Source organism: Vidua macroura, chromosome 1 (assembly GCF_024509145.1).
Source record: "Vidua macroura isolate BioBank_ID:100142 chromosome 1, ASM2450914v1, whole genome shotgun sequence".
NCBI lineage: Eukaryota > Metazoa > Chordata > Aves > Passeriformes > Viduidae > Vidua > Vidua macroura.
Window position 1 is genome coordinate 142,287,150 of NC_071571.1, and position 25,201 is coordinate 142,312,350.

Below are 25,201 nucleotides of genomic sequence, written 5' to 3' on the forward strand. Positions count from 1 at the left end.
ACATTTATCCCATTAGCAGCTTTTCTTTCGTAGTGCAATCAGATTAAAAATAGTTGAGGATGAGATGTTGAGACACACTGTTTTAAAGTCCACATCCACCACCTGTAGTAAAGAAGAGACAGTGGAATTAGTTTAATTTAAATAATAATTTCTATTTTGCTACATATTACAGTTTAAGGTAATTCAGTCCTTTGGGGTTTAGTGTGCCACTGCTCATCCCCTGAAACCAGCAGCTCCATTCAAAGAAGAGGTAACTGAAGCTATGATAAGAAAGGTAAAATCCAATCCACTTATTATAGGCTGAAATTTGTTTCAGTTTGTGTTAATACAGTGACAGACCTAAACAACAGAATGGTTTAAAACAGGTAACTTCCTCACTGTCTCCCTTGCTTCAGAAGCCTTTTCCTTGGCACAGTGCTGAGGTCAGTCTTGCCCTTGGACTGTTTTGCCTAAGCTACGACAACCTCTCTCGACTCTTCTGTGAACTCAACTCCTTCCTATCACTAACTTGAGCCCAGTACGACATCTCCACTACTGGCTCTGTCATGTCTTTCATGTCAGAGGCTGTGAAGTGTCCCAGAAAAGGCAGGTTTATAGTATTTTTCTATCACATTACACATGCAAGCACAATCATGTGCAAGACCTTTCTTCCATGTCTGAAAACAGGCAAACCAATGTCTTTTTAAGGCATTCTGACAGATGAAAGACAACTATCCTTTCTCCTAGCTTCCCAAATGTCATTCTTCAATTGACGACCAATCCCAAACCAAAAAAAGTTGATTGCCAGCATGTGGCAATTAACTAAAATCTGTTTTCATGCCTCTGTGCATTAACAGAGACATGACTGATTGTGTAAGCTGTAACAGAGAGAGAAAAAGCATTAAAGACTGATATCCCAAGCAGAAGCCTTAGTTTCACATTTTTTCTTTAGGCAAAAGACAAAAGTGTTCATCCACAGTTGCTACCCAGTGCTACTCCATAAGCTCTGTTTTTGAAACCTGTGTGTCACCTTACTGCTTCATAATATATCCTCCTTAAATGTTTTTAACAGTCACCCTCTGCACTACATCTGTGACTATATCCAAAGTACAGAGCCTCACATGATATGCTTTTTATGCAAGGATATGGCTACATAGCATTAAAGACACTGAAAATGCTCAATAAATCTTGGGTAATCATCATTCCAGGATGACAATTATTTAATGGTACTGGAGTAGAAAGATATCCTTCTTCCACAAGTTAATAGTGGCAGTCTGTAAAACTGAGCACAGAAGTGCAAAAGATATTTATTTTCATGTATATACAAAGTACCTATTGCAGGCCAACTCATTTCTCTTTGCAGTGAGAGAACCATGAAGCAAAGCTAAACAGATCCATTTGTCTCAGTGTCTCGAGGGACAAGAGGTAGAGCATTATTAACTGTGCTGCTTCTCTGTGAGGCTGGAGGGCTCTTGACAAAAGAGAAGACAACTGCCAAGACAACATTGAGCAATGCTCTGGGGGAAGAGCTGGGTGGTATTACCTAATGTTTCTGCGATTTTGAGTAAAATTTCAGAAATGCCAGAAATGCCTATTTTAAAAAGCAACTTAACAGCTAGTTTTGCTGACTGAAGTTGTGTTTTGAGAAGTGATTGTGGTACTCTGCAGTGCCGTATCCCTAGCACAGCACATAGGATCTATACACAGGGCAGTCTGAGTGAGCTTTGGTGACTGCCAAGGGTCCCATTCTGGGATGGCATGGAGTGCGTTTGATCTGACATGCAATATTGAAGCATGCTGAAGGAAAGGCTGGAGAAAAGGAATAAAGTGGGAAACCTGTTCAAGAAACCAATAAATGCTCTTCTCCAGTCTCCTCATGTACCCAACAGTGTTCACAGTGCCTGTAAGCCAGCAGGTTTATGTGCAATTGCAGCACCTGCAAGCTTTTAGCTAAATCTGTATCACATCTCTGCTGTGCTTCAGTTTTGCTTATGGTGCATAAGCAGATTATTGTGTCCCTCCTCAGTTTACCAAGATAGCAACACTTTTCTTTGATGCAAACAGGTCTCAGAAAAAGAAAGCTGCATCTCTGTTCTTCTGAGTACACTGTGTAAAATATTTTTTTAAAGGATGTTGTGATGTCAAAACCCTGCTTAATTCATGGCTATGACGAGCTATAATAGCATTCAGTAAAATCTCAAGAAATTGAGATGCCTGCAACCCTTCCCAGCCTTCTTTCCTCTACAGACTTTATAGAAACCTCCATTCCCTCCTCCCTGGAGCTAATGTGATCATTCCACCTGTAGCATCCTGCTTGACATGTTCTTTCAAATTAACAGGGGATTATGAAAACTCACAGTCGAGTAATTTATCCAACCAATTATGCATCATCCTTGGAATCTTCATTTCCTCTAAAATACCTCCCCTGCTCTGCTTACAGGAGTGTGTGGGACCTTGCCACATAGCTGGACTTCAGTAAGGTCTGCAATATGACTCCAACAAAAATGAAGTAACAATGTGGTTTTGCCAAATCCACCTTTCTAGGAACCTTGTTACAATTCTCAAGGTTCTTACAGACTGTTTTCTAGTATCTTCCTGTATTGGGCTGGGAATGAAGATCCCTCTAACAGACCTGAGATTCACTATGTGTTCTCCTCTGCTCAAGCATTTCCCTTGGTTAAGACTGGGCAGTCTTGTGCCCAGTCTTGTGCTTGCCTCTAGACCACTAAGACCTCCCTCATATTCCATGAATTCCTGAAGGTTATCACTCATGGTTCAGAAAATGCTTCTGCTTGTCCCTTACATACCTTGAAGTCAAATATATGACAAAATATTGTGAAAGATTTTCTCTTTTTATCCTTCCTTGTGCATATTGACATTGCACTGTGTAATTTGGTTTGCAATTAAAGAATCTAGGTGTTTATTTTATGTCAAAAGCAGCATTTTTTAATAAAGGAATCTGAAGAAAAACTTTATTTACACTGCATCCCCTTCTGTAATTTCACCCCAGATTTTCATAGAATTGACATTCCTAGCAAATCAGCCCACAAAACAGATGTTTTTCTAGGAACATAAACCAGCAAGTGCAGGCATATTTTTGAAAGTCAAGAATCTGGTGTTTTATCTTTCAGCAGGATTCTCTTCTTCAGAAACATGAACAGTTAGCAATCCCAATTAATTAATAATTATATTAAGACAGATTCATTACAGAGTGGAATTCAACATTCAAAGTTGTCTTTATAGCAGACTTGTATGAAGACTGATATAAATATTTCCTAAATGGAGGCAGAAACCTTTTGCCCATTTGATTACAGTTTGAGAAGGAAAAGACATAAGAGTTGACCACAGAAGACACATAAAAGAACTTGCTTCCAGAAAAATTTTTTTACTCACTTCCTCCTTCCCTCCCCCAAACAGGAGTACCTGATGCAGGCAGAAAAATAAACAAGTTTACATAAAACGTTCACTGTGTGTTCAGGGTGTATGTATGCTTTCTGAAAGGCATTGCTCCCTGTCTACTGTATGACACTTCCATCCAGTGTGCAGGAAAAGCTTGCCAAAAAAAATCAAGCCCTATGGAATGTGATTTTAAAGATATGCAGAGAGAGGCTCAGGAGAAGATAGAAGCAATAGTACCAGCTTCTAATTTTTAAATCCACCTAGATTACAAATTGCCTACCACTTCACACAGAAAATGCTGCCTTCTTATAACCCATGACAATATCCAGTTGTTGATCCTTTGTTTAGCCTCCTTCTACTACCCTTTATTCAGAGTAGATGTATCTATGTCAGAAACTATTCTGCAGAGCTCAGTGTAGGCTAATACACTCTGATGTGTGCTGCCTCTCAGTGAGAAGGGTGAAGGACTTTGTTGCAGTGCCATTTTCTTCACTTGTTCCTTATCTGCAAAGTTCAGAGAGCCTTACTGCTTATGACTCCAAAATAAAACCGCATCTCTGTTAATCCTGCAATATTTACATTCGATTCCTCTTTTAAAATAAGGTCTGGTACTAATCCAACATGGGAGTGAAACTTATCAAACTGATTTCAGCAGAAGTCCTCAAGTATTGCAAAGATAAGGCCCACTTAGGGTTCTTGCTGCATTAGACTGGCAAGGAGGGAGGCAAGTACCAAAAGCTTACTGTAGTGCCCACGCAGAGCTCCAGGCTGTGCCAAAGCCAGACCCGTGATGGAGCACTGGAAAGCCGACACAAAGCCCAGCAGAGGATGAAGGGAGCCTGCCACAGGACATGTGACTGGACGTTCCCAGTTACTTCCTCTCAGTGCTGATTTTAATGGGTAACAAGCAGTTCCACCAAAGTAAATGTCAGAATTTCACACCAGAAGCGACCACTAAATGACCGACATTATCTTTCTCTATTGCACCACATACACCAGGTACTCTGTGGAGAGCACAGTAACTTCTGCCCTTGCTTCTGATATAGAAAGCTATAACCAGGTTCTGCATCTGACCATATAAACCCAATGACCAAACATCTTGAGTACTTAAAAAACCAGGGGTACACTACCCCAGAGGCCCTTCAGCATGAATGGTGCATGTCTCTGCTCCTCAGTCACACAGACAGGTATTTTCTATGATGTCACTATAGGACACGAGAAAGAACGACACTAGCTACTGCTATTGTTATGGTAAAAGACTAATCTTTTTTTTTTTTTGACTCTAGCATTTATAGTTTTCTAAAGGTGACAGTGGATTGGAGAGTTAAAGTGTCACCTCTCCAACAACACTGGACAAACTACTAGTTTATGCAATCTTTTTGCTTCTATGAAGGAATGTAAAACAGTAAGTTATTTACAGGACGTGTGTGAGAAAGTTTGTTACAAGAATGTAAACTCACAAGGCTTTAGAAAATCTTAAAGAATCAGGGCGACACTATGAGATACAGACACCTAGGCAGCTACACTCATATAGGCAGATCTTTATTTTATTGACTCTGAAGTGTCCAATTTGAACTGTGAGCACACACTACTTCTAATGTCAGACATCTCTGCATGACTATTTTTGAAAGTGAGTATCAGACTTGTGTAAATACTTATCATACCCAATAAAATGGCAGCAGAGTCAGGGAATTTTTTTTCTTTGCATAGTTACAGCTCTATTTTATTTTAATTGCTGAGCTGTTACATACAAAACAGAAAGGATGAAGAAATAAATTACTGACATGAATTACTGACATTTTAATGTGTTCTGCATTGAATAAACATTTAATTCAACCCTCTAAATGTTTCATGCTGACTTTAAAGAAAGTAGAACAGTGAGAAATAATTAATTTTATAAACTGTTTATCAAAAAAGTTTCTCCTTAAAACACCAAAACAAAAGGTTTTATTATGATGGGATTTCCTTCTTTAAAATGAAACAATCTGGCACACATATGACTTCACAAAATGCTCCTTTCAACTTCATTCTGCCTTTTTTTTTCTTTCCAGATGAAAAATTTCTAGAGCCATTCCTTTTCCCAGGCCCTAGTCCAGTGCTGCAAGTACAAGACCTTCCTTCGACTTCCTGGAGTTCATGTCCCCCGACACCCCTCAGCTCCTCCAGAGACCCAAGCTGCAGTCCTACAGATGGTCTCCACGCTAGACAGCCCAACTCATCGCTGGTGCTGAGCAGGAACCCCCGCGATTTCGAGGTGACACAGCCCAGCACAGATTGTCTGGCTCTCCTCTCCCCCTCCTCCACTGATTCCAACAAACTGTACGAGCCCTCGTCACACTGGAAACCAGATTTCACATTGGCTGCTTTCTGCTTTCATTAATATTTGGCTGTCACCACTCAAAAAGGTACTTCTCAACAGCAAATTAAGAGTATTAGTAGCACTCTACCCTTAAAAAGTAGGACTGGGTCTCAGGGCTTACAGCTCCCAATGCTTTTGTACCTTCTGCATGACAATACAAGAATCTAGACAGACAAAGAAGAAGAATCCATTAAATAAAGATGGTTGAAAGCAGTCTGCAGATGTGCACGAGAGGAATAAAAGCATGATCAACAGCAGGTGATAAAACATCCTGCAAATTCTACCTTGGATACAAAAAGGTAGTCATACATTATGACTCATAATTTTGCCTTTTTTTTTTTTAAACAGTGGAATGCATTTCTCAGACCTCAAGGCCAGATCCTTGCCAAATTTCAAGTTCCTATGTCAAATCCCTGAGGCACAGAGCTTCTCAGAAAAAGAAAGATAATATGGCTTTTACATGGAGATTGCCTTTCTTCCTCTCCTTGCTTCCCTCCTCACTCTGTTAATTTTACTCTTGAACCAGCTAATGTTCCCCCAAAACTCAATGAACATGGAATAAAAGCAGCCTCAATGTGAAAATTTCTCATTTCAACTATTGTAAGAAACTGAAAACAGGGACTTGGAGTGAACTGACCAGGTGACACTAATACACACTGCTACATGCTCCACACATGCAGACACCGGAACACGGACCCATAACTTAAATAACTTGTAAAGGATTCCAAAATACTTGAAACAAATGTATAAACTCAAGTGTTTGTATGAACCAGTGTTTTATGAATGAGGAAAAAGCAAGGACTTGGAATGTTAATTGAAAAGCAAAAAAGATCAATTCTGCTGCAGGGACCTACGTAATCCCATGTCAAGGTGAAGACTGCAAGGCACATTTTCAAGGTTTCAACTGCTCTTTAGAATCTCCTCTATCACTTGGTCCACCATGAGCTTTTGCTCAAATGTGCTTGCTCAGAACCTTTCCTGTGTGCCTTGGATCCACCTGCTTATTTCCTATCCCATGTCCTCCTTAAAGCCTCCCCCAGCCTTGCAGGTCTGCTTCCACTTAGTCGGAAGGCCAAGGAGTACAGAGCGCATAAAAAGTCCTTTATGTTCAATAGCACATGATTTGTATCTCCACTTTGGATGCAAAAAATTTTACTTCAGATCTGGTATTTTACAAGGTTCTTTTTAACGTGCTCCAGAATGTTTCCAGTATCATGCAACAGCTTTACAATTGTAAACTGAATCATATAAGAACAGACACAACAAAGAATTGACCCACTCCCAACTGGCAGACTCCTCTATAGTGGAAAAATGCGGAAGAATTTTATGTTCATGCTTGCAAGTACAGGTGATCTTATAGAAGTTCTCCAGGATGCTATCTCTGACCTGATCCAAACAATGCTGGTCATGGAGCAGCATATCCACAGGTCAAAATACAACATGTAAGTTCCTGTCTCTGTATTCAGAGTACTTAGTCTAGGTGCAAGTATTCTCAGTGCAGCACTAAATTACTGCCAGGACCAGGGTGAGACTATCAAGCTCACTCAGGCTTGTCTTTCCTTGCAGCACCAAAACATCTGTGACTGCTGCAGATGACTTTAGGGGTATAGTGATGGTGGAGCAACAGCAATTCAGCACTGGTGAGGAATTGTAACGAGTTGTCTGGAGAGTTTGTAAAAATCTGCTTGGGATTTTTAAGGAATTTCCATCCTTGCAAGTTGTCAAAACCTGGCAAGATGCTCAACAACTCTACCTACCATCACATATAACTTTGCTTTGAGCAGGAAACTGAACTAGATGATCTTCAAAAGTCCCTTCTACTCTAATGTTTCTCCTCAGGATTTTGAGGTGTTCAATCATATAACAAAGAAAAAAGAGGATAGTCCAAGATGCCTGCATAAACACTCTCTGCAGGTCTCAAATACCTAGTAAAATATCCCTGTGTACCAAGTTAACCTTTGTGAAAAGCAAAGCATTTTTATTTGCAACAGTGACATGACTCCACACCCCTGCTGAGTACTGTACTGTACTCCTTAGATACTCCTGCTGATTTCTGTGGGAGATAATGTCTTATTCTATGTGTGACAAAACCAATTCCCTTACTCCCCACCCCATGTCCCCATCATTCATCCAGAGAGTGGATAAACATTGTTTACTGCCTATCAGCCAAGTGACAAAAAAGTAAAAGACAGGGGACTACAGAGGCTTTCAAGTACAACGTGTGGATTGGAAAGATGAACCTAAAGTACAGCCACCGAAGAAGTCTGAGAGGTGACTGTGTACTCAAGTTACCATGGGGTAATGAAGAGTCAGCAGATCAAAACAAGCATCTTGGCCCGTGGCACAGGAACAGGAGGTTTGCAGTTACAGCATTTCACAGGCTCCACTTCACAGGCACTGCTGGACCTGGCGCCCAGCAGTCCCACACTGCTCCCAGCTCACCTGAACAAAGGCCTTCAATGCAGCAGCAAAGAATCAACAAGTCTTTCACCAGGCTGGTTCTCTGATCCACTGTTTCCCAGGCTAATTCCTTAAACTTTGACTGTGAACCTGACCTCTGTGACTTACTCTGTGCCAGACACATAACCTCCCTCGCCACTGCTCAGAGCCCTGGAGAAGACAATCCCCAGTTTGGGAGCCACTGGCTGAGGAAAGCTGGAGGCTGCACCTTTTGCCCTGCTCTGCTGGAGCTGCCTGTCATGTGAGTCACCCCTGCAGGAGAAACACAAACCTCCGATGTTCAGTCCTGGCAGGGAAGTAAGAGAGCGCATCACCAAAAACAGACTGCCCTCTTTCAGTTCGTGTGTCTCAAGTATAATGGTGGAAAATTAGCACAACATGATTTAAGTGGAAAATATGGAATTAACTAAAACACTGTACTTTAGTAGCTGTGGAGCTGCTTTTTTCTTTTTTTGCATTAGATTTAAACATGGTAAGAAAAACAGATTAGCTCTGTTTCAAAAAATATAGGTAGCTTAAAACTGCATAAATATCCTAGGGTCAAAATCATACTCTCACTGATTTAAATGAGAATGAGTAGTAAAATTTTTAAAGCAATACTGTATGTTACACAGCACAAAAGAGCATGACAGTTGAGGAGGGAAGGCAGAATGAGTATTATGTTTAAAACACCTATTATTTAGACTGTAAGTTTTAAATAGAAAGATTTTGTTCATTTACATTAATGTTTCAACAACACAGGGAACACATTCCTTCATAGGAAAAACACCTATTTCATTTACTGACATTAAACCAGACATATTCATTAAAAGCACCAATTACTGCCAGAAGTTCTGTTCTAATTGTAAACATCTAAGTTTTTACCAATGGAATAAGAGGACTTAAAAAAATCAGTATTATAATGGATTGTTTTAGTTCACATCATTATTTTTTACTTAACTAAGGTGGAAATTCTCAGTGTAAACACTGAATTATTGGCAGTTAACAACTAAACTTATACACAGAAATTAATTTCGTAGACATCTGCACTGAGTGAAGGTAGAAATTACTTCCTGAATCACAGAAGTTCCTGCCTCAAACTTTAAAAAGCAGGGCAGCTTTTTATTTCTGTAGATCTCCAATTCAGGCTTAAAGATATACTCTGCCAGGACTAAAATCTTAACAGACATGGATGCATCATCATAGAAACAATAAATCTACTCTAGGGAGTATTAAAAACGTATCATAATTTGTCTCACAAATCACTAGGTTTTTAAAAAAAAATCATGTTTAAATACACGTACTCTTAGATATGGTACATATTTACGGTAGTTTAATAATACAGGTGTTATGCCATTTAGGTGCATTTTAAATTAAATTTTAATTTCCAAATGAAATTTATTTTAGACATAAATTTAGAAAAACAGGAACTAATCATTAACTGAAAAACAAGATATGCATAATTCAGTGTTTTCTAGGAAAAGGACAGAAGTTAAAATTAATAATCTGAATGTATGTTGAGATAAAGTAACAATCCCTGATATAATTTATCCCTTTACAAAAAAACCTCTGCAAACTACCATATCAAACCATGAGAATCACTTGCCATTTACAAAAGCTATCGAAAGCATAAATTCAACTCAAAATTAGGAGGAATCGTTTATATACAGGCTCCCTACGTTCAGATTCAAACTATGGTCAAATCACCTATTCCCATTATTTCAGGTTCCATATATTAGGACTGGTTTTGAATTAATGCATTAGTTAAATGATATCTAGGGGAGACAGGGAAATACAAAGACAGGTCAGGAGAGGTAAGACGAACATGTCTGGAATCATTATTAAATCAACCAAATCAGAAGAGCCCAGGATACAACTGGGGTGTGGTACTCAAAGGGAATGTTTATAAGAGTGTCCAAGTTTAGCATAGAAAATAGGCAGGCCTGGAAAGCCCATGGGAATAAGATGCATCTGTTGTTGTAAGCAGCCTCAGAAAAATGTTACTGGTTCACTAGCCTGGGGCAAGCTTTTTCTTTTTTTCCTTCTTTTCCTTTTTTGACAGCCAAGTACAATATTAGCTTGCTTTTTTTTTTTTTTTTTTTTTTGTCATCATCAAGCTGAGGCTGGGTGAGATTATTTTGTGTCTAGACTAATAAATGTTTGTAAGGATTTTGCAAGACTGGTTTATGGGAATAGAACCCTCTTTTTGTTTTTCTGCTGGAAAAAGCAGCATTAAAAACAAATGAGCACCATCATGCATTTGTTTTAAATTGCATATTAGAGCACTGCTATTTTGTGCGCAATCAATACATAATTTGGAAGAAAGATGCTTTTAAAATTCAAAGCTATCCCTGAGCAGCTAAGGTTCTCTTGGAAACTGAAGGAGGAGTCTGAAATTATTGTTCTTTTGTTTGCATCCCCCGGTGGGAAAGGCAGCACACAACTAGAAACCACTGTGCTTTGAGGCTGCACGAATCATTAAGAATAAAGATCAATCCCTCCTCCATTTAAACATTAGATATTAAAACTGAATCTAGGATAAAGGTAAGCTAATCAGACTCCTTTTCAAGCTGTTATTGGGTTAAATATAATATCAAAAGGATTACATAAATCTTGTAACTCTCTCTACAGAAATTTTAAGAAGACACTTATATTTTGCAAAACACAGCCTGTCTAGACTCCAATTACAAGCATCAACTTAATCAGTGGAAATTAGTGAGATATGCATGGACCAAAACCTACATTTTCTTTTTAATATTTGGTTCAGAGGGCGGGGTATCTCAAGATGAAATGGCTGACTGAGCCTTTTATTTCATTGCTTTGGATGGAAATGACTGAATCTTTCCACACAAAGTAGTGCTGAAGAAGCTGCTCTGGTGCAAAGCAATCTCCAGTCCTAACCCTCCAGTGAGCTCTCCCCCTCAGCCTCTCTCTCTCTCACCAGCTCTCTGCAGCAACAGGGCTTAAATGTTGCCTGGTGAAGAAGAGGGCTCCTGTTCAGTAATTCACAGATAGTAATTACTATCTGTAATTGAGCATTACATCTGGAAATAGGATATTCACTCATATAAAGCAGCATATAGCTGCGAATTCTAAACTTAGAACCACCTTGTGCCCATATGCATCTGGTTTAAACTGCAGTCAAAGTATTCCCCACTCTGTCGTTGAGTGTGACATCAGGGTATGGTGCTCACGCTGTCATCATCCATGCAAATATTAATATACTGGAAAGCTTTCCAAACAAAGGAATCTCAATTTCAGTGTACAAAGTGATGTAAAACTTCTCCCTCTCTGGACTTTATGTACAATGATTAATATATCCTTCTAAGGATGTGTGCTTGTGATTATTTCTTTACTATGTGTATAAAGAGTAAACTTACTTTTCTTCAATACCACTCCTTTCTCCCATCTCTTCCCTCCTGTCCCCCTAAAGAAACAAACAGCTGATATTAGCAGGCCTTATATTTCCTCTGGAGGAACCAAGGAAATAGAGAGTTAAAAAAAAAAAAAAAGAAAGCTACTTGTTAAGAATCAGAGTTAAAATGAATGGCTTTGGACTGATAAAACACCCGAAGTTGTAGGCATCTCACAAAAAACCTCACCAAAAGGAGTCTCTTCCATGCTAAATTGCTGCTTTTAATGCAATAAAAAATGAGTTCTCAATTCACCAACAAATTTAAGTAAAATGTATTAATAAGTCAAATTTGAAAAACACTCATACAAGTAGTGAAGCTCTGTGTGTTTGCATCATACTTAAGCAGATACCTACAATGTCAGAAAGGACCTTATATGGGCATTAATTCCTCAAACTGATCCATGAACAAAAAACCCAAACTCACATGACACTCTAAGTGTGGTGAACCTTTTGTCAGACCAGATCCTCCTGAGAAGTTTGGAGGACAGAGAGCCATTAAGTATTCAACATAGCAAACAAGGCTGAACATTGTGCAGTGCTAAACACTCTAAAAATTCCACTGCATCTACAAATGCATTTTACCTTGCTGAAAATCCTGCTGAGAAACAGAAACTCCTGAGCTTTCATGCCTACTCCATCTAACTCACTTGGCCACTGCTGCCAAGTGTCCATCTCCTCCTGATACAACTTGGATTTGCAGAGCACTCTCAGCTCCCACTGATTTGCTGAGGGCATCTGATCCATGTATAAAAAGGCAGTATGTTTCTACTTTGAAGGTATTCTTAAGATTGACTAGAAATCTGGAGTTTTTGAGGAAGATACAGCTGAAACTAACATTTTACTTCCAGTCTTCTACAGTCAGGTAGTTAATAACTGTTCTTTCCTGACTCCTTCCCCACTGTTTCCACTTTACTTTTTCAGACATACAACATTCCTAGATCTCAACTAACCTAATTACTAAGACAGAGCCTTACACCCATGCACAGAGCCAGTAACAGAGTTTTAAAATCAACAGCATTTTAACATACAAACCAAGTTTTTCCATTATAACACAGGGAGAAAATAATCATCTTAGTACCATATTTTATGTTTGTTAATTTATTTCATAGCTTTAAGAAAGACAAGCTTAGAGACCACTACCAAGATTGCCTTGGACTATACAAGCATACACCTCCATCTGTGAGTTCTTAGCACCTTTCTAAGCTAAAACAATGTTAAAATGATCACAGTCCTAACCTATAACCAATGATTTAAGCCCTAAATCTCTGTGATTACCCATTCACAGAATTCATTGTGAGCTAACAGTTATTTTCCATCTATTAAATGCGGTTTGAAGACACTTTGAAGATTCAGAGTACTGAACATGTGGAGCTTTTACCATAACCATTAGAAAGTTCAAAAGCTCATTTCTGTCCTTCTGTCTGGTGAGGTGCATTTGGTGCTCACAGAACGACGCTGGCTTTGCCAAGCAGCGAGGGCTGGCGTTACACGCGCCTCATTACATACACAGTTCTGTCTGCCCACTCTTTTAAACAAAACTGTCAGCCTTCAAGCCTTGCTTGAGCAATGCTTTCAAACTCTGGGTCCCCTCAAAGCATGTGAAGTTCCTCCAAATCCCAGTGAGACCATTAGACAAGGAAGGTGAGCAGCATATTGCAAAATGCTACCAGAGAAGGCCAAGTTGCATGCAGTGAGCCCAGAATACCAAAGTCACTTTCTTAAACGGCTCCAAACATGATGCAGAATCTGTTCTTTGAAGTAGAACATATAAAGTTCCTTTATACCTGTCTGGCACAAGCAGAGGTTATGCTAAACAATGTTTGCAACATTAAGTTCTTTGCTATCTTTTAGATCTTTTAAGAAGTGCAAACAGCAGCAATATTGAAAGTTCTTTACAATTTTTCCCGAAGGCTCTCCAATCATGCTACATCTGCTCCTCCTTTAGTTGTCAGCAATTTTCCTGTCTTCTGTGCTTTAGCATGACAATGCGTCTTATACTCTTAATGGTACAATAAATGTAGGCTACGTTCTGCCCCTTTAGATTACACTCTTTTACAGTGAATTATACTGAACTGTAACATTTACTGTTATCTCAAAGCTCTTAAGGATAAAATAGTGGTACACACCTTCTAACAAGTGACAATAGCCGACTTTTGTTCAATTTGGGCTCATCTCTGAACCTGGTTAGAAAGAATCCACTGATAGTACAGGCACTGCTCTAAGAAATACATTACAGTTCACTGAACTCTGAATGATATGACAAAGACCTGACTGGACACCCTGAAGTGCCATCCAGTTCCTTGACAAAAAGACCACAGAACTGGAAATGAACCATCAGTGAAAGTGGTGTAAGGCACAAAATTATGAAATGCCATCTGGTTGGTACAGGGTAAGGAAATGTATCATTTTGGTGGCTTCCACCTCCACAGAAAAAGAAAGAATTGTTTATGCAGCAAAATGGTTTGACTATTTGGGAAAGTCCTCAACTAGCCATGAAAATTAAAAAAAAAAAAGAGAGAAAAGAGAGAAAAGAGGAATCAGAATAAAAGCATAAAAGACGGTAAATTAGAATTAATAGAACTAATAAGTCTGAAAACATAAGTAGTCACATCCCTTTAATGCCTGATTTGACAATATTAGAAACTTAAATAGTGACAGAAAATTGTATTCTTAGAGGTGTATATTCAGCAAAGGTGACACTACAGACAGGTAGTGGGGAGCTACACAAGTAGAACGCTACACTCACTATTGATGCCTATTTAGCAAACAAAAGGGAAAATGGGGCTAAACTGGAAATTGCATCACTTGTTTACAAGCCCCTGACAACTCAGAAGCAAACCATCTTGGACATTTATGGATCAATGACCCTGCATCTAAAGCACAAGGAGAGGGAATATTGACCATTTACACACAGAAGTGAACAGCACGTCCATGCACTCAGCTAAAAATGTTCAGAACACTCCCTCACGCCATGACTGTTATCACACAGGATTTTAACTGATCATTCTGCAAATTTTACAGCAAGTTCAGGATTTATAAAAATTAGAAAACATAAAAATACTGAATTTGATACCATGAAAACTTTACTAGACCTCAGCTTGGTAGATAGAGAAACTGATAACCAAAATAAAGGTTAGCCATAGCTTAGCTGCAAGTGATTGTGCCTCGGTTGTATTTATTATTCACAAACAAAAAAACCCACAGGTAATGTGTACTTGGTTCTTTAAAAATTCCAGCTTCATAAAACTGCAAAAAATCCCGAACTCAGACTTAAGCAAAGAATCTGACTTCAAAGATGAACGACTGTTTTTCAAGTAAGACTCTTCTAAAGTTACACACAAACAAACGGGTCACCAATCACATCTAGATGAGAAAGTTAACCCAAAATTTAAACCTTTCCCTCAGACTGCATATAAACAAATCGTGGGAACCCAGGGGAAAATCTCAGCCATAGCAATAAGCTTAACTGAAATGCTACAGACGGCCCAGTGAAGCAAAAGACACAAGAAACAGCCTCCTGGAACAAAAGGAATCCTAGCAGTATTACAAAGTCCATTATTTGACAGGAATTCTTCAGTGTGGAGAATCTACAAAAAGGAGAACCGTTCAACACATAGCTCTACGTCTCCAACGGTAAGCATCGTGACAAACTTTGTGATAAATATTGCCTATTCCTGTAACAAACAACAGCAGTTAAGGCTAGATATCAGGACACTGGATCCAGCTAAAGCACTCACATCAATAAATGTGTTGCAAGAGACAAAATAATCCAGAACAGAGCCGTAAGAAACATTAAGGAAATAGAAAAGTAAGCCTCACAAAGGAAACCTCTACCTCAAAGTACTATGTTTCCCCAAGCCAAGTTAGGGGACAATCATAGTAAACATTATCCAAATATCATAGCAGAGTGCTTTTCAGTCTAGACAAGATACAAGAACCACTAGCCTAAATTTAAAAGCAAAAAATGTCAGTTATACAAAATGGCATCTACTTCTAATCCGCTCAGGGGAATTCATTTAACACCACCAGTGGAACTGACTGCCTTGCTGGCAATGTTTAAAGAAAGTAACAAAAGGGATTCTAAATTATGCAGTTTTGCTCCAAGAGGTCTTAATTTAGGGCAGTCCTCTAGTCTACATCACATAGGTTGTTTTAAACAGGGTTTCTATAAGTACTCACAAGCTTTCTTTTTTTTGGCATGAAATCCTTCTGAATAAAAACAAAAAAACAGACCTCTGGTGAAAACCAACAGCACAGCTTTTAAAATTCCCCTCTCATTCCTATGTCTGAGGGAATATTTGTTTTCATGTACCAAGTTTCATAACAAAATCCACTTTTTATTTAAACAATGTTTATATGCACTTTGAAATGCTCAATATACTCTCTGTGTATGTCTTATTTGAAGAATAAGTGGCATCTATGTCAGCTTGCAGATCGAGACATCTCAGCCTTCGCTATTTTACATGACACTTTCTACAGAGTAAACTTCCCCATCTTTCCATTAACTATTTAACCTACCAAGCAGCTCAGAAATAAAGTGCAAGTACCTACCAGATAACATTCATTACTGCAGATACTCTGAGCCCTTTCAGAAATCCAGAACTGCCTCCATTACATGGTTTATTGAAGTTGATGTTGGTTTCCAGTGCTGCACATCCTGGTGTAGGGGAGAGCTGAGCATCAGAACGCACCCCAAAACCCAGGCACCCCCAGAGGAGTAAACCAGACATCTTCCCCAACTTTGCCTGCACATACACTGTACTGCTCCTTCATGCTCGCCCCCGCAGCGCAACGCCACGGGATGCAAGATAACTCTGGAGCCAGAACTTCATGGCTCGCTGCCTGCCGTCAGTCTGTCAGTCCGTCCGTCCTCCGGAACGCCAGCGGTGACAGCGGGCAGGAACTCGCCGACTCCTCTGGGCGCGCCGGGAATGAACTTCTCGATTCTCCGTTCTGACTGACGAGTCAGACGGATTTTCTCCGCCCCGAGGCGAGCAAAGCCCCGTGCAGGCTCCCGGCACGGGGTGGAGGAAGGAAAAAAGGGGAGAGGAGCCCGTCCTCGGAGGGGTTTGACCCCTCTGCGAGCCGGGTCGGGGGGCACGCACAGTCCACTTCCAAGGGATGCCCCGGCTCTGCCTCGCCCAGCCCACCGCCCCCGACGGGCAATGACCCCCGGCCGCGGGGGCAGTGCCGCCGCCAGACAATGGGGAGGCGGGAGGGCGCGGCCGCCCCACCGCGCCCACCCCCCCGGGCGCCGTCCCCGTCGGGCCCGGCCCGCCCGCCCCCGTTGGCCGGGAGCCGCCCCCGGGAAGCAGCGCTGTCCCGTCCCTACCGGAGGAGCGCCCGGCCCGCTCCCGGGGGAAGCGGGGGCGGGCGCAGGGCGGGCCTCCCCGGCAGCGGGGTCACCCTCCCGGCGCCGAGAACCCCCTCAGCGAGACCCTACCTGCCGGCGCCGCTCCGCCTCGCCCTCTCAGCCCGCGCCGCCGCCCGCCCGCCGCCTGCGCTCACGGCCGCGCCGCCATCTTGCGCTTCACAAACTACTGCACTTCTTTCGGGGCGGGGGGGCGGCAGATGGGCCGGGAGCTCCCAACGCCGCGGCCGCCCGCGCCCTCGCCTCGCCCCGCGGCGCCCACTCGCATCCTCTCGGCGCGGCGCTGCCCCGGGGCGGGAGCGCGGCGAGCGCGGACGGCGCGGCCGCTGCCTCAGCCGCCCTGGCAGCGAGCGGGGGCGGAGCCGCTCCCGCCGCCCCGCCCGTCAGGCGGCGGACACCGGGCGCGGGGGCTGCCCCGGCACCGCAGCGCCGCAGCCCGGGGACACCGGCGGTTCCTCGGCGGCCCGGGGAGAAGCGGGGCTGGCAGGGTGGGAGCTCCTCCGCTGGCAAACTTCGGCTCCGCGCTCGGCCCTCCTGCCGCGCCCGGGACGGGCTGTAGGGACAGCGTCGCCCCCAGCTCGGGAAGGGTTTTTCTGTCACTCCCGCCCGGAGCTGCCGCCGAGGGAGGGCACAGCCGCAGGGTCCCGAGACTCAAAATCGGGGCGAGGGAAGACAGAAGTAGCGGCTCTAACAAAAAAGACATTTCCCACACCTTGGGTTGTTGGGGTTTTTCTGTTAGAGAACTTGGAAAAAGGAGACCTCTCTCCTTTTACTACGTACAAAAATATTTTAATCAAAGTTGGGCTTAACTCTCACTGCCCAGTTCTAAAAAACGTTGTTTCCCTACACTATTTTTCTCGTCACTGTGTGCTATTTTGGGTCAGACAGTAAAAGGTGACGCTTTTCCTCGAGAAAGAAGAAAGATCTGGCTTGTGGGGAACGCTTAACTGTTCACAGGTGGACACAGAAAATGAAGATTTACACAGTTGGGAAGCTTTTTTAAAATCTTCCAAGCTACAGGATCCTGTAGAGTCTAGTGATGGGAAGACATTTGCTCAAAACAGAAGTTTTGATCTCAGGAATGTTTCTAGTTCCTCAACTCCACACTGTCAGTTTTCAAAATAGTGCTCTTAGGGGATGCACTCAACAAGCTGCCTGCCCCCAAGTCACATTGAAATTGGCAAGAGCAGCCAAGGAGGAGATCAAGTTAAGGACATTATGACATTGGAAATGTAATAAATGAACTAAAGTGCATTAAAATGTAAACTTTTCTTTTTTTTTTTCTTTCTCCTGAGCTTGTCTTTGCTGTGTAATCCATACACTGAGTGGAGAAGAAGATGATCACATGCAGTTCTTACTTTAAAATCATAGTATTTATCCTGGTGCCTTAAATGCAAGATTATCAATGATCAAAATTGTTCTGTGATTAAAATAGAGCAGACAACCCACCACTAAAACGAGATGAATTTTTTATTAATACCCACCAAACAATACAGAGAAAAAAAAAAAACTACATAGCACACCAATGTTTGAACGAAACACAGTAGAAGGACACAAAAAGAGAACCCTACTGACAGAGGTCAGAAACCAAACACAAAGAAAGAAGGATTGCACAGTTTGGCGTTCAGTATCGGCACACATTGTGTATGCAAGGTGACAGAACAGAAGAGTGAAGGGTCATGCCACATATTTAATTATTTATATACAATTTTATTTTCATATAGTTAAACTTTGTCTTATTTTTTTTAAATAACTATCAAATTAAGAGATAAATTTTCTCTGTTGGTTTGAAGAGAAATACTTCTTCAAAACAGGGTACTGCTTTGCTTTTACTTCAATATATTTATCACCAACAATATATTCACTTTTATGTAATAAACAGATACAATTCTTCCCAGGTAACTAGAAAACTATTTACACCTGAATTCAACTACAAGCCATCTGATGAACTTTGTATTAAATTGCTTTTAATCTGATGAATTTTGTATTAAAATGCTTTTCTCCAGTATTAAGATTGTCTTATTACAAGCATGATTAAACTTTACCTTAGAAAGTTACAGTAGTAAATCTTGCTTTGTTTCAAGTTAGGTTTTCTTTTAAAGAGAGGTACTGAAATTATCTCTTCAGATCTGCTGAGTTCAAAAGGCAATCACAGCAGTATGTCACAATATACATATCTAGAAGGGAAATATCAAAGTCATTAATTGACTTTATTTGAGCTTTCTTAATAAATTTTAAGACATATTTTATAAATATATATGTAGACCTAGTATTTATTGAACAATACAAAGAAAGAACAGCATGCAATAAAAAGAAAACATTACAGTGTGTCAAGTATGCTGAAATCAAGTATCATGGATAACTGAAGGCTGTAATTTCTTTCTTCATTGCCTAAGAAGAAAAAAAAAAAAGACAAATTAAGAGTCAGTGTGAACACAAATTTAAGAACCCTGTTTACTACTTTATCAAAAGAAGCAAGAATCTGTGCACACAATTGTTAGTAATGATTTTGCCAATACATGTGCTACCACCATCACTGTTGTTCTGTACTCACTGGCTCCAATATATCCTTATGCACCCAAAATAGAGAGTAAGCTAGGAAAACTGCAGGGATCTGTAACCGGGGAGTATGGATCAATAGTGCCTTCAGCAATTAGAGAGGAGACAGTTCCCAAAGAACCACAGCTAAAAGCTGAATTGTTCTTTTCTCCACTCTGAATAAAGACTTGTTAAAGTCTCTGTCTTCATACAGTAGAACTTACTCCTGGACTGACTTGTGCAATCCCTCTGGATAATATTCTTTGGTCAAAGGTCAAAGAAGCAGAAAACAAATCAAGTTCTTTCACAAAAGCTCGCAAGCACAGGAGAACAAAAATGCTAAATCATGTAATTGTGATATATAGGAGAAGGATGCATTTTTCAGAAATGGCATCCCTGAATCCAAGTAATCCTCGCTGATGCACAATCAGAGCAAGAGCATTTGACTCTCTATCAGATGTGGAAGAAGAGATCAAGATGACCAGGACCCAAGAGAAGAGGTTTCCTGACTTTTTTTAAGGAAGACTGAGATGCATAAAAATTTTTAATCTATTCTTACACATGACCACCTGGAAGACAAATGGATTCAAGGACTTTGAAGCTGAAGACTGAATATCCAACCTATCTAAATAAACTCAGCACTGGGAATGTCAGACTGGGACCATGGGTTCCTGTGGAGGATTTCTGCCAAGTTCTGACAACTTGGAAATCCTCTCTTACAAGGAGAGATTGCAGAATTTGACTCGTTAGCATTAAACCTTCATAGGCAGGAAGCTCCCATATCTGAAATTAAAGATGCTTGAGTCATTCTAGCTAAGAAGGAAGTCTGGTGAGACTAAAGTCTCTTATTCTTGTTATGCCTCATACTTAGTTTCTTTTCAGGAATGGAATGACTGATATACGAGTGTTACCATGTGTGACTGCCCGCAAGAGGAAGAACGAGGAAGTGACAGACTGAGAAAAGCACCCTCCTTTCACAGCCCCCCCCAGTACTGAAAAGGTACTGGAGCAGGAGTGGTGACAGACTGAGGTTAACTGCCTTGAGAGGGCTCTGAGGGGGCCCATCATCTTCAAGCCTTTTCCTGCTGAAACTGCCAACAGCTAAGCCAAATGCAACAATAGTTTGCAATATGGAGAAATGTCTTCCAGACTGTAATGAACAAATCTCGTAACACAGGCAACTAAGCAGCAATGAGTAATACTAAATAACCATGATATTCACGGGGCACAAATACAAATGCATAATACACACATCTGTAATAATGACAAAGTGCTACAAGACAAAAAAAATTACCTTCACTAATTCGTTTTTGTCACCATCTTCCCGATGTTGGTAAATGCACTGGCTAAGGACAGCATATAGTTTTTCCATGCGAAATATACTGACGTTCTCAGTTACCACGGCAATAGAATGCAGCACTTGCTGAAGAAAAAAAATGGAAACCAGAGTTCAGAATAGCACAAGATAAGCTGCAAACAGAAAAGGTAGGACAGGTGTATGGCCAACTTCACATGTGAAACTTTTTAATAGCTGCCACTCTTGTACGTGTTCATCGAGTTCTAGGCCTATTATCAAGCAAATAAAAAAACCCAAAACAAAAAAAACCAGCTCAAACAAAACCAAGCAGCTACCATTTGGAGGGTCACCCAACTTATTGTCTGCAAGTGAATTCCAAAGAGGTTCTCCAACACAAGCAGCAAATTCCAGTGGCACCCCTGTTAAGGAATCAAGTTTTCTAAAAGATGCATTTCATGACTGTAGCTCTGTCCTCACAGCTGAGACCTCTGTAAGAGCTCTATGGTACCATCTCTCCAGTGGGCAGTACCTTCAGAGCACATGCTGCTGGCACCCTGACTCTAGAGAAACCCCTGTGGATTCCCTACACAGACAGACATGAATATCATTGTCCTCGCAAGGGGAAGTGGAGGGGCAGGCACTGATCCATCTCTGCTCTTTGGTGACCACTGACAGGATCCGAGGGAACAGCATGAAGCTGTGTCAGGGGGAATTTAGGCTGGATATAAGGAAGTTCTGCACCCAGAGGGTGGTCAGACAGTAGAATAGGCTCCTCAGGAAAGTGGCTATACCACCGAGCTCAAGAAACATTTAGACAATGCTCTCAAGCACATGGCAGGATTGTTGGGGGTGCCCTGCAGGGCCAGGAGTTGGACTCTATCCTTCTAGGTCCCTTCCAACTTAGGATATTCTATCATTCTATGAACACAACCCCATGAGATTTGCTTGCTTAGGAAGCCTGTCTTGAAAAGTTAGTATCTCTCTTCTCACTTCAATGCTTATCGTGGCAGGTAAACAGCAGCCCCTATGGTTTGACCCATCTCCAGGACCTCAATCTGGCAATTTCCTGATTCTCCTCACTGCAACATCACCTGGAAAAGGCCAGGTCCATTTACCCTCTCCAATTAATGCAAAGGAACTTCTCTGACCTCCTGCAGCTAGGTACATTTTTGATCCTTTCATGAACCGTATTGTAGGATAACTTCTCTCCTACAGGGGACTGGAAAAACCTTGTAACACTGTACCTATATGAATGCAAAATTCTATCACTGATTTCGAAAGCATTTGAGAAGAGCAGATATTAGTATTTTATTCAGAATGACCTTTAAGTCAACCTGCTAACTTCAAGTTAAAAGTCATCTCTGCTAAAAATCAATATATTCTTCCAGTTCCTAATAAATGAAAACATGCAAACAACAAGCCAAAACAACCCCCCCCCAGTCCATCATAAAAACTGACAAGACACTAATAACCAACAGCACTACCAGTTTGTCAGTGGGTTATTTTAAAATCTAACAATCCCATTTACATTAAAAATAGGAGATAATCCAGTCTCCTAAAATTTAGTTCACCAAAAGCAAGAACAGAAGTCTACGCCAGCTGTGGAAACAACAGTCATAGTTGTTGAATTATTTCACCAGCTATATATCCCTCCCATACTTTGTTTCAATTAGCATTGGTTAATAACTGACTTAATTTACGACTCTGTATATAACAAGAAAATGTCCTACTTTGGTATTAACAAAATTAAAATTTAAACTTACTTTGAGCTCACAGTAATCCACAAACACTCTCTGTGTGCCAATTTTCATTGCCTTCCCAACACATCCCAGCTGTTTCTCTTCCACCTGAGAAGATCTTGCACGAGTCATACGGTGTACCCACAAATCTGGAATGACACAAATTTCTTAAATCAAGATTTCTCTTTCCCTGAAACACAGTATGAGTGAAGTACTGTGTACTTGGAGAAGAGAACCTCTCTGCAACAACAGAGATAACTGTTACCATTTTTCACTGATAAATGCTTGACGCTTTTACCTCCTTTCTGGCAAAAATCTCTTCTCCATGAAAACCAGAGACTTAAACACAAAAAAAACCCCAACACTAGAAAAAAAGGCAGGGGAAAACCAGGGAAAAAAATCCTGTTGCCATTACAGCACTGCACTGTAAAACTCCAAAGTAATTTAGGTTAGAAAACACATCTTACGCTGCAAACACTAGGACTTAACTCTTCTATTCTACACATGACCCTGGGCACACACTGCTTTTAGTACAGCTTTTTAACTTATGCTTCTTACTGCTGGAAAGAGTCTCATGCAATAAAAGAAAGCCAATGATTGTTTTTCAGTTAGATACCATTTGAAAAACAAACTGCAGAATCAGAAACTCAGCAGCTACAGAAATACATGAGTTTGGCTGGCTTAACTTGAGGGGCAGCACTAATGTGCAAGAAACACTGTGCACTGATTTGAGAGACAACCAAGAACAGAAATCAGGAAGGCTAAAGCCTGGCAGGTAGTGTAACCCTCCTCAGGAAGAATAAGGGGGTGAATGACCTCTTTGATCTCTCACTTACCATCTGAACACCCATCCTCAGAAGTTCCGGCTTTTTGACAATCTGGCATCTCACTCTGCTCTCTTAAGTCCAAATGTTCTCTCTTTTTTCCAGAAGGAGATTTACTCACAAGGAGAACTCTCTCTCTTTCATTTTCTGTCCCATTTTTCTGTCGTTCTTGAAGTACATTTTCATGTTCTTCAATAGGAATATCCTGAGAGGATGGAAATTCAGTGCAATCTGTGTTAGACTCTTCATTGCTCTCCACTTCATTTTGGTTTTCAGGAATTTTATTCTCTTTATTGAACTGAATATTCCTCTTCTTTGCTGTGATACTTGAAGACTCTCTATTCCTTTTGCGTTTTCTTTTTGACTTATCTACGAAGAGATACAAGCAAAAGTAATCCAAAACATTACCAAAACAAGAAGCATGCTCATCTTACTTGTCTGACAAGGAAAATAACCAAATGAGCTTAAATACCACTGCCCATCTCCCCAGATATGTGTCTAGAGAAAAAGGTAGAATTTAATGGGGTCAGTTAGCTACTAAATTTTGAAAGATCCAGCTACAGAATTTAATTCACAAAACCAACAGCTTCAAGAGGTTATGAAAAAAGAAGTCTTACTTTAGACAGGAAGTCTTACTGCAAATCAAGATTATTAGGTGACTTAGTAAGTCATCTAATATATGTGAACAGAAACATATTTGCAGATAAACCCTCAGAATCTGTAAACTTCACAAAAGTTAGACATATGTTGGGAAGAGCTGAAGAGGCACTTTTAAGGGAGTATTTGCTGGATAAAAAAATCCTCCATAGAGATTTACACCTCATAAGTTTTCTGATTCAGTTAACCTTGTTCAATATAAACTTCCCTCCCAGAAAACCCCACCATTCTTTGTACTCATGGAGTACCACACAAGGCCTGTGGGTCAAATCAGTGGCAAAATTCCCAGACATGCCAGCAAGACCAGGAAATGTCACATCATGTCATGTGTTTTAAGCCCCCCCCCCGTTTTTTTTTTTCCATGTCCTTTTCATGGTAAAACAGAAGAAAATAATGATCTTTCCTCTACATGTCTATGAGTATTGCTCCTCTTTTTTTAACCCTTTTCCCTTCAACTGGAAATCACAGGAATACAGTTTAATGTTTGAGGGCAGGGAAGGGGAACACCGTTGCTAAAAACTAAGTAAGCATTCAGAAACTGCCATGTACAACTTCTTTGACTTTAAGAGGTAGCAATGTAGGAGCCATTAAATATCAGTTGGGCCACCAAGGGCAGTGTCTTACCATGTCAACCAGCCATTGTACTTGGACTTTACAACCATACTGAATGAATGACCTCTGGATTTATCCCATGTTTTGCAGCATATTAAAAAATTTAATGCCTCTGGCGTGAAGAACCAGGCATCACAGGAACCTGCTAAGTCCCAAGAGCAGAAGCTTCAGCACCGTCTCCAGGAAAGTCTGAGTAAAACACAACTTGCCTTTAGAGCAGGGGGTACTGACATCCACAGGCCGTGCTAGCATCTTCAGTTTTTCATTACACTTTGGGTCTGTTTTCTTACACCCAGGAACAGAGTCCTCCTTTGGCATTACACAGAAGTAAGAGGAAGCACAGTCTGAACCTTGCAATAAAGAAGAGATAGCAAAGAATGGTGTCTTGCATGGCTGGTTACAAATACTGAGATAAATCTTTAAATCCTCAGTGCCAAAAACCATACCTCTTTGTTGACGAGATTCTTTGATTTCTTGGCAGCGTTGTTCAAACTCTTCATCCATTTCCTCCCGCACTATGGAATAGGCAGTATCTCTCAAAGCACAGGCTCTGTGCCTAAGGAGTCGATCTG

At 40.9% G+C, this 25,201-nt stretch overlaps 1 protein-coding gene and 1 long non-coding RNA gene across 2 annotated transcripts in view; both read right to left on the bottom strand.

Annotated features, from left to right (window-relative positions):
- Positions 1–13: 13 nt before the first annotated feature.
- On the bottom strand, positions 14–16,738 carry LOC128808732 (uncharacterized). Its single transcript, XR_008437528.1, has 3 exons — positions 16,347–16,738; positions 16,143–16,248; positions 14–102 (listed from the first exon to the last, which is right to left on the bottom strand). It is a non-coding gene; the product is annotated as an uncharacterized LOC128808732 (long non-coding RNA).
- Positions 16,739–18,414: 1,676 nt separating this feature from the next.
- Positions 18,415–25,201, bottom strand: part of ATAD2 (ATPase family AAA domain containing 2) — a 29,979-nt gene continuing 23,192 nt past the window's right edge. Inside the window, exons 23-28 of the mRNA XM_053977951.1 lie at positions 25,076–25,198; positions 24,839–24,979; positions 23,373–23,729; positions 22,561–22,685; positions 20,795–20,923; positions 18,415–19,353 (exon numbers count right to left, since the gene is read on the bottom strand). Coding sequence (XP_053833926.1) covers positions 19,315–19,353; positions 20,795–20,923; positions 22,561–22,685; positions 23,373–23,729; positions 24,839–24,979; positions 25,076–25,198 — 914 coding nt within the window. The 3' untranslated portion in view covers positions 18,415–19,314. The remainder of the gene's footprint in view (positions 19,354–20,794; positions 20,924–22,560; positions 22,686–23,372; positions 23,730–24,838; positions 24,980–25,075; positions 25,199–25,201) is intronic.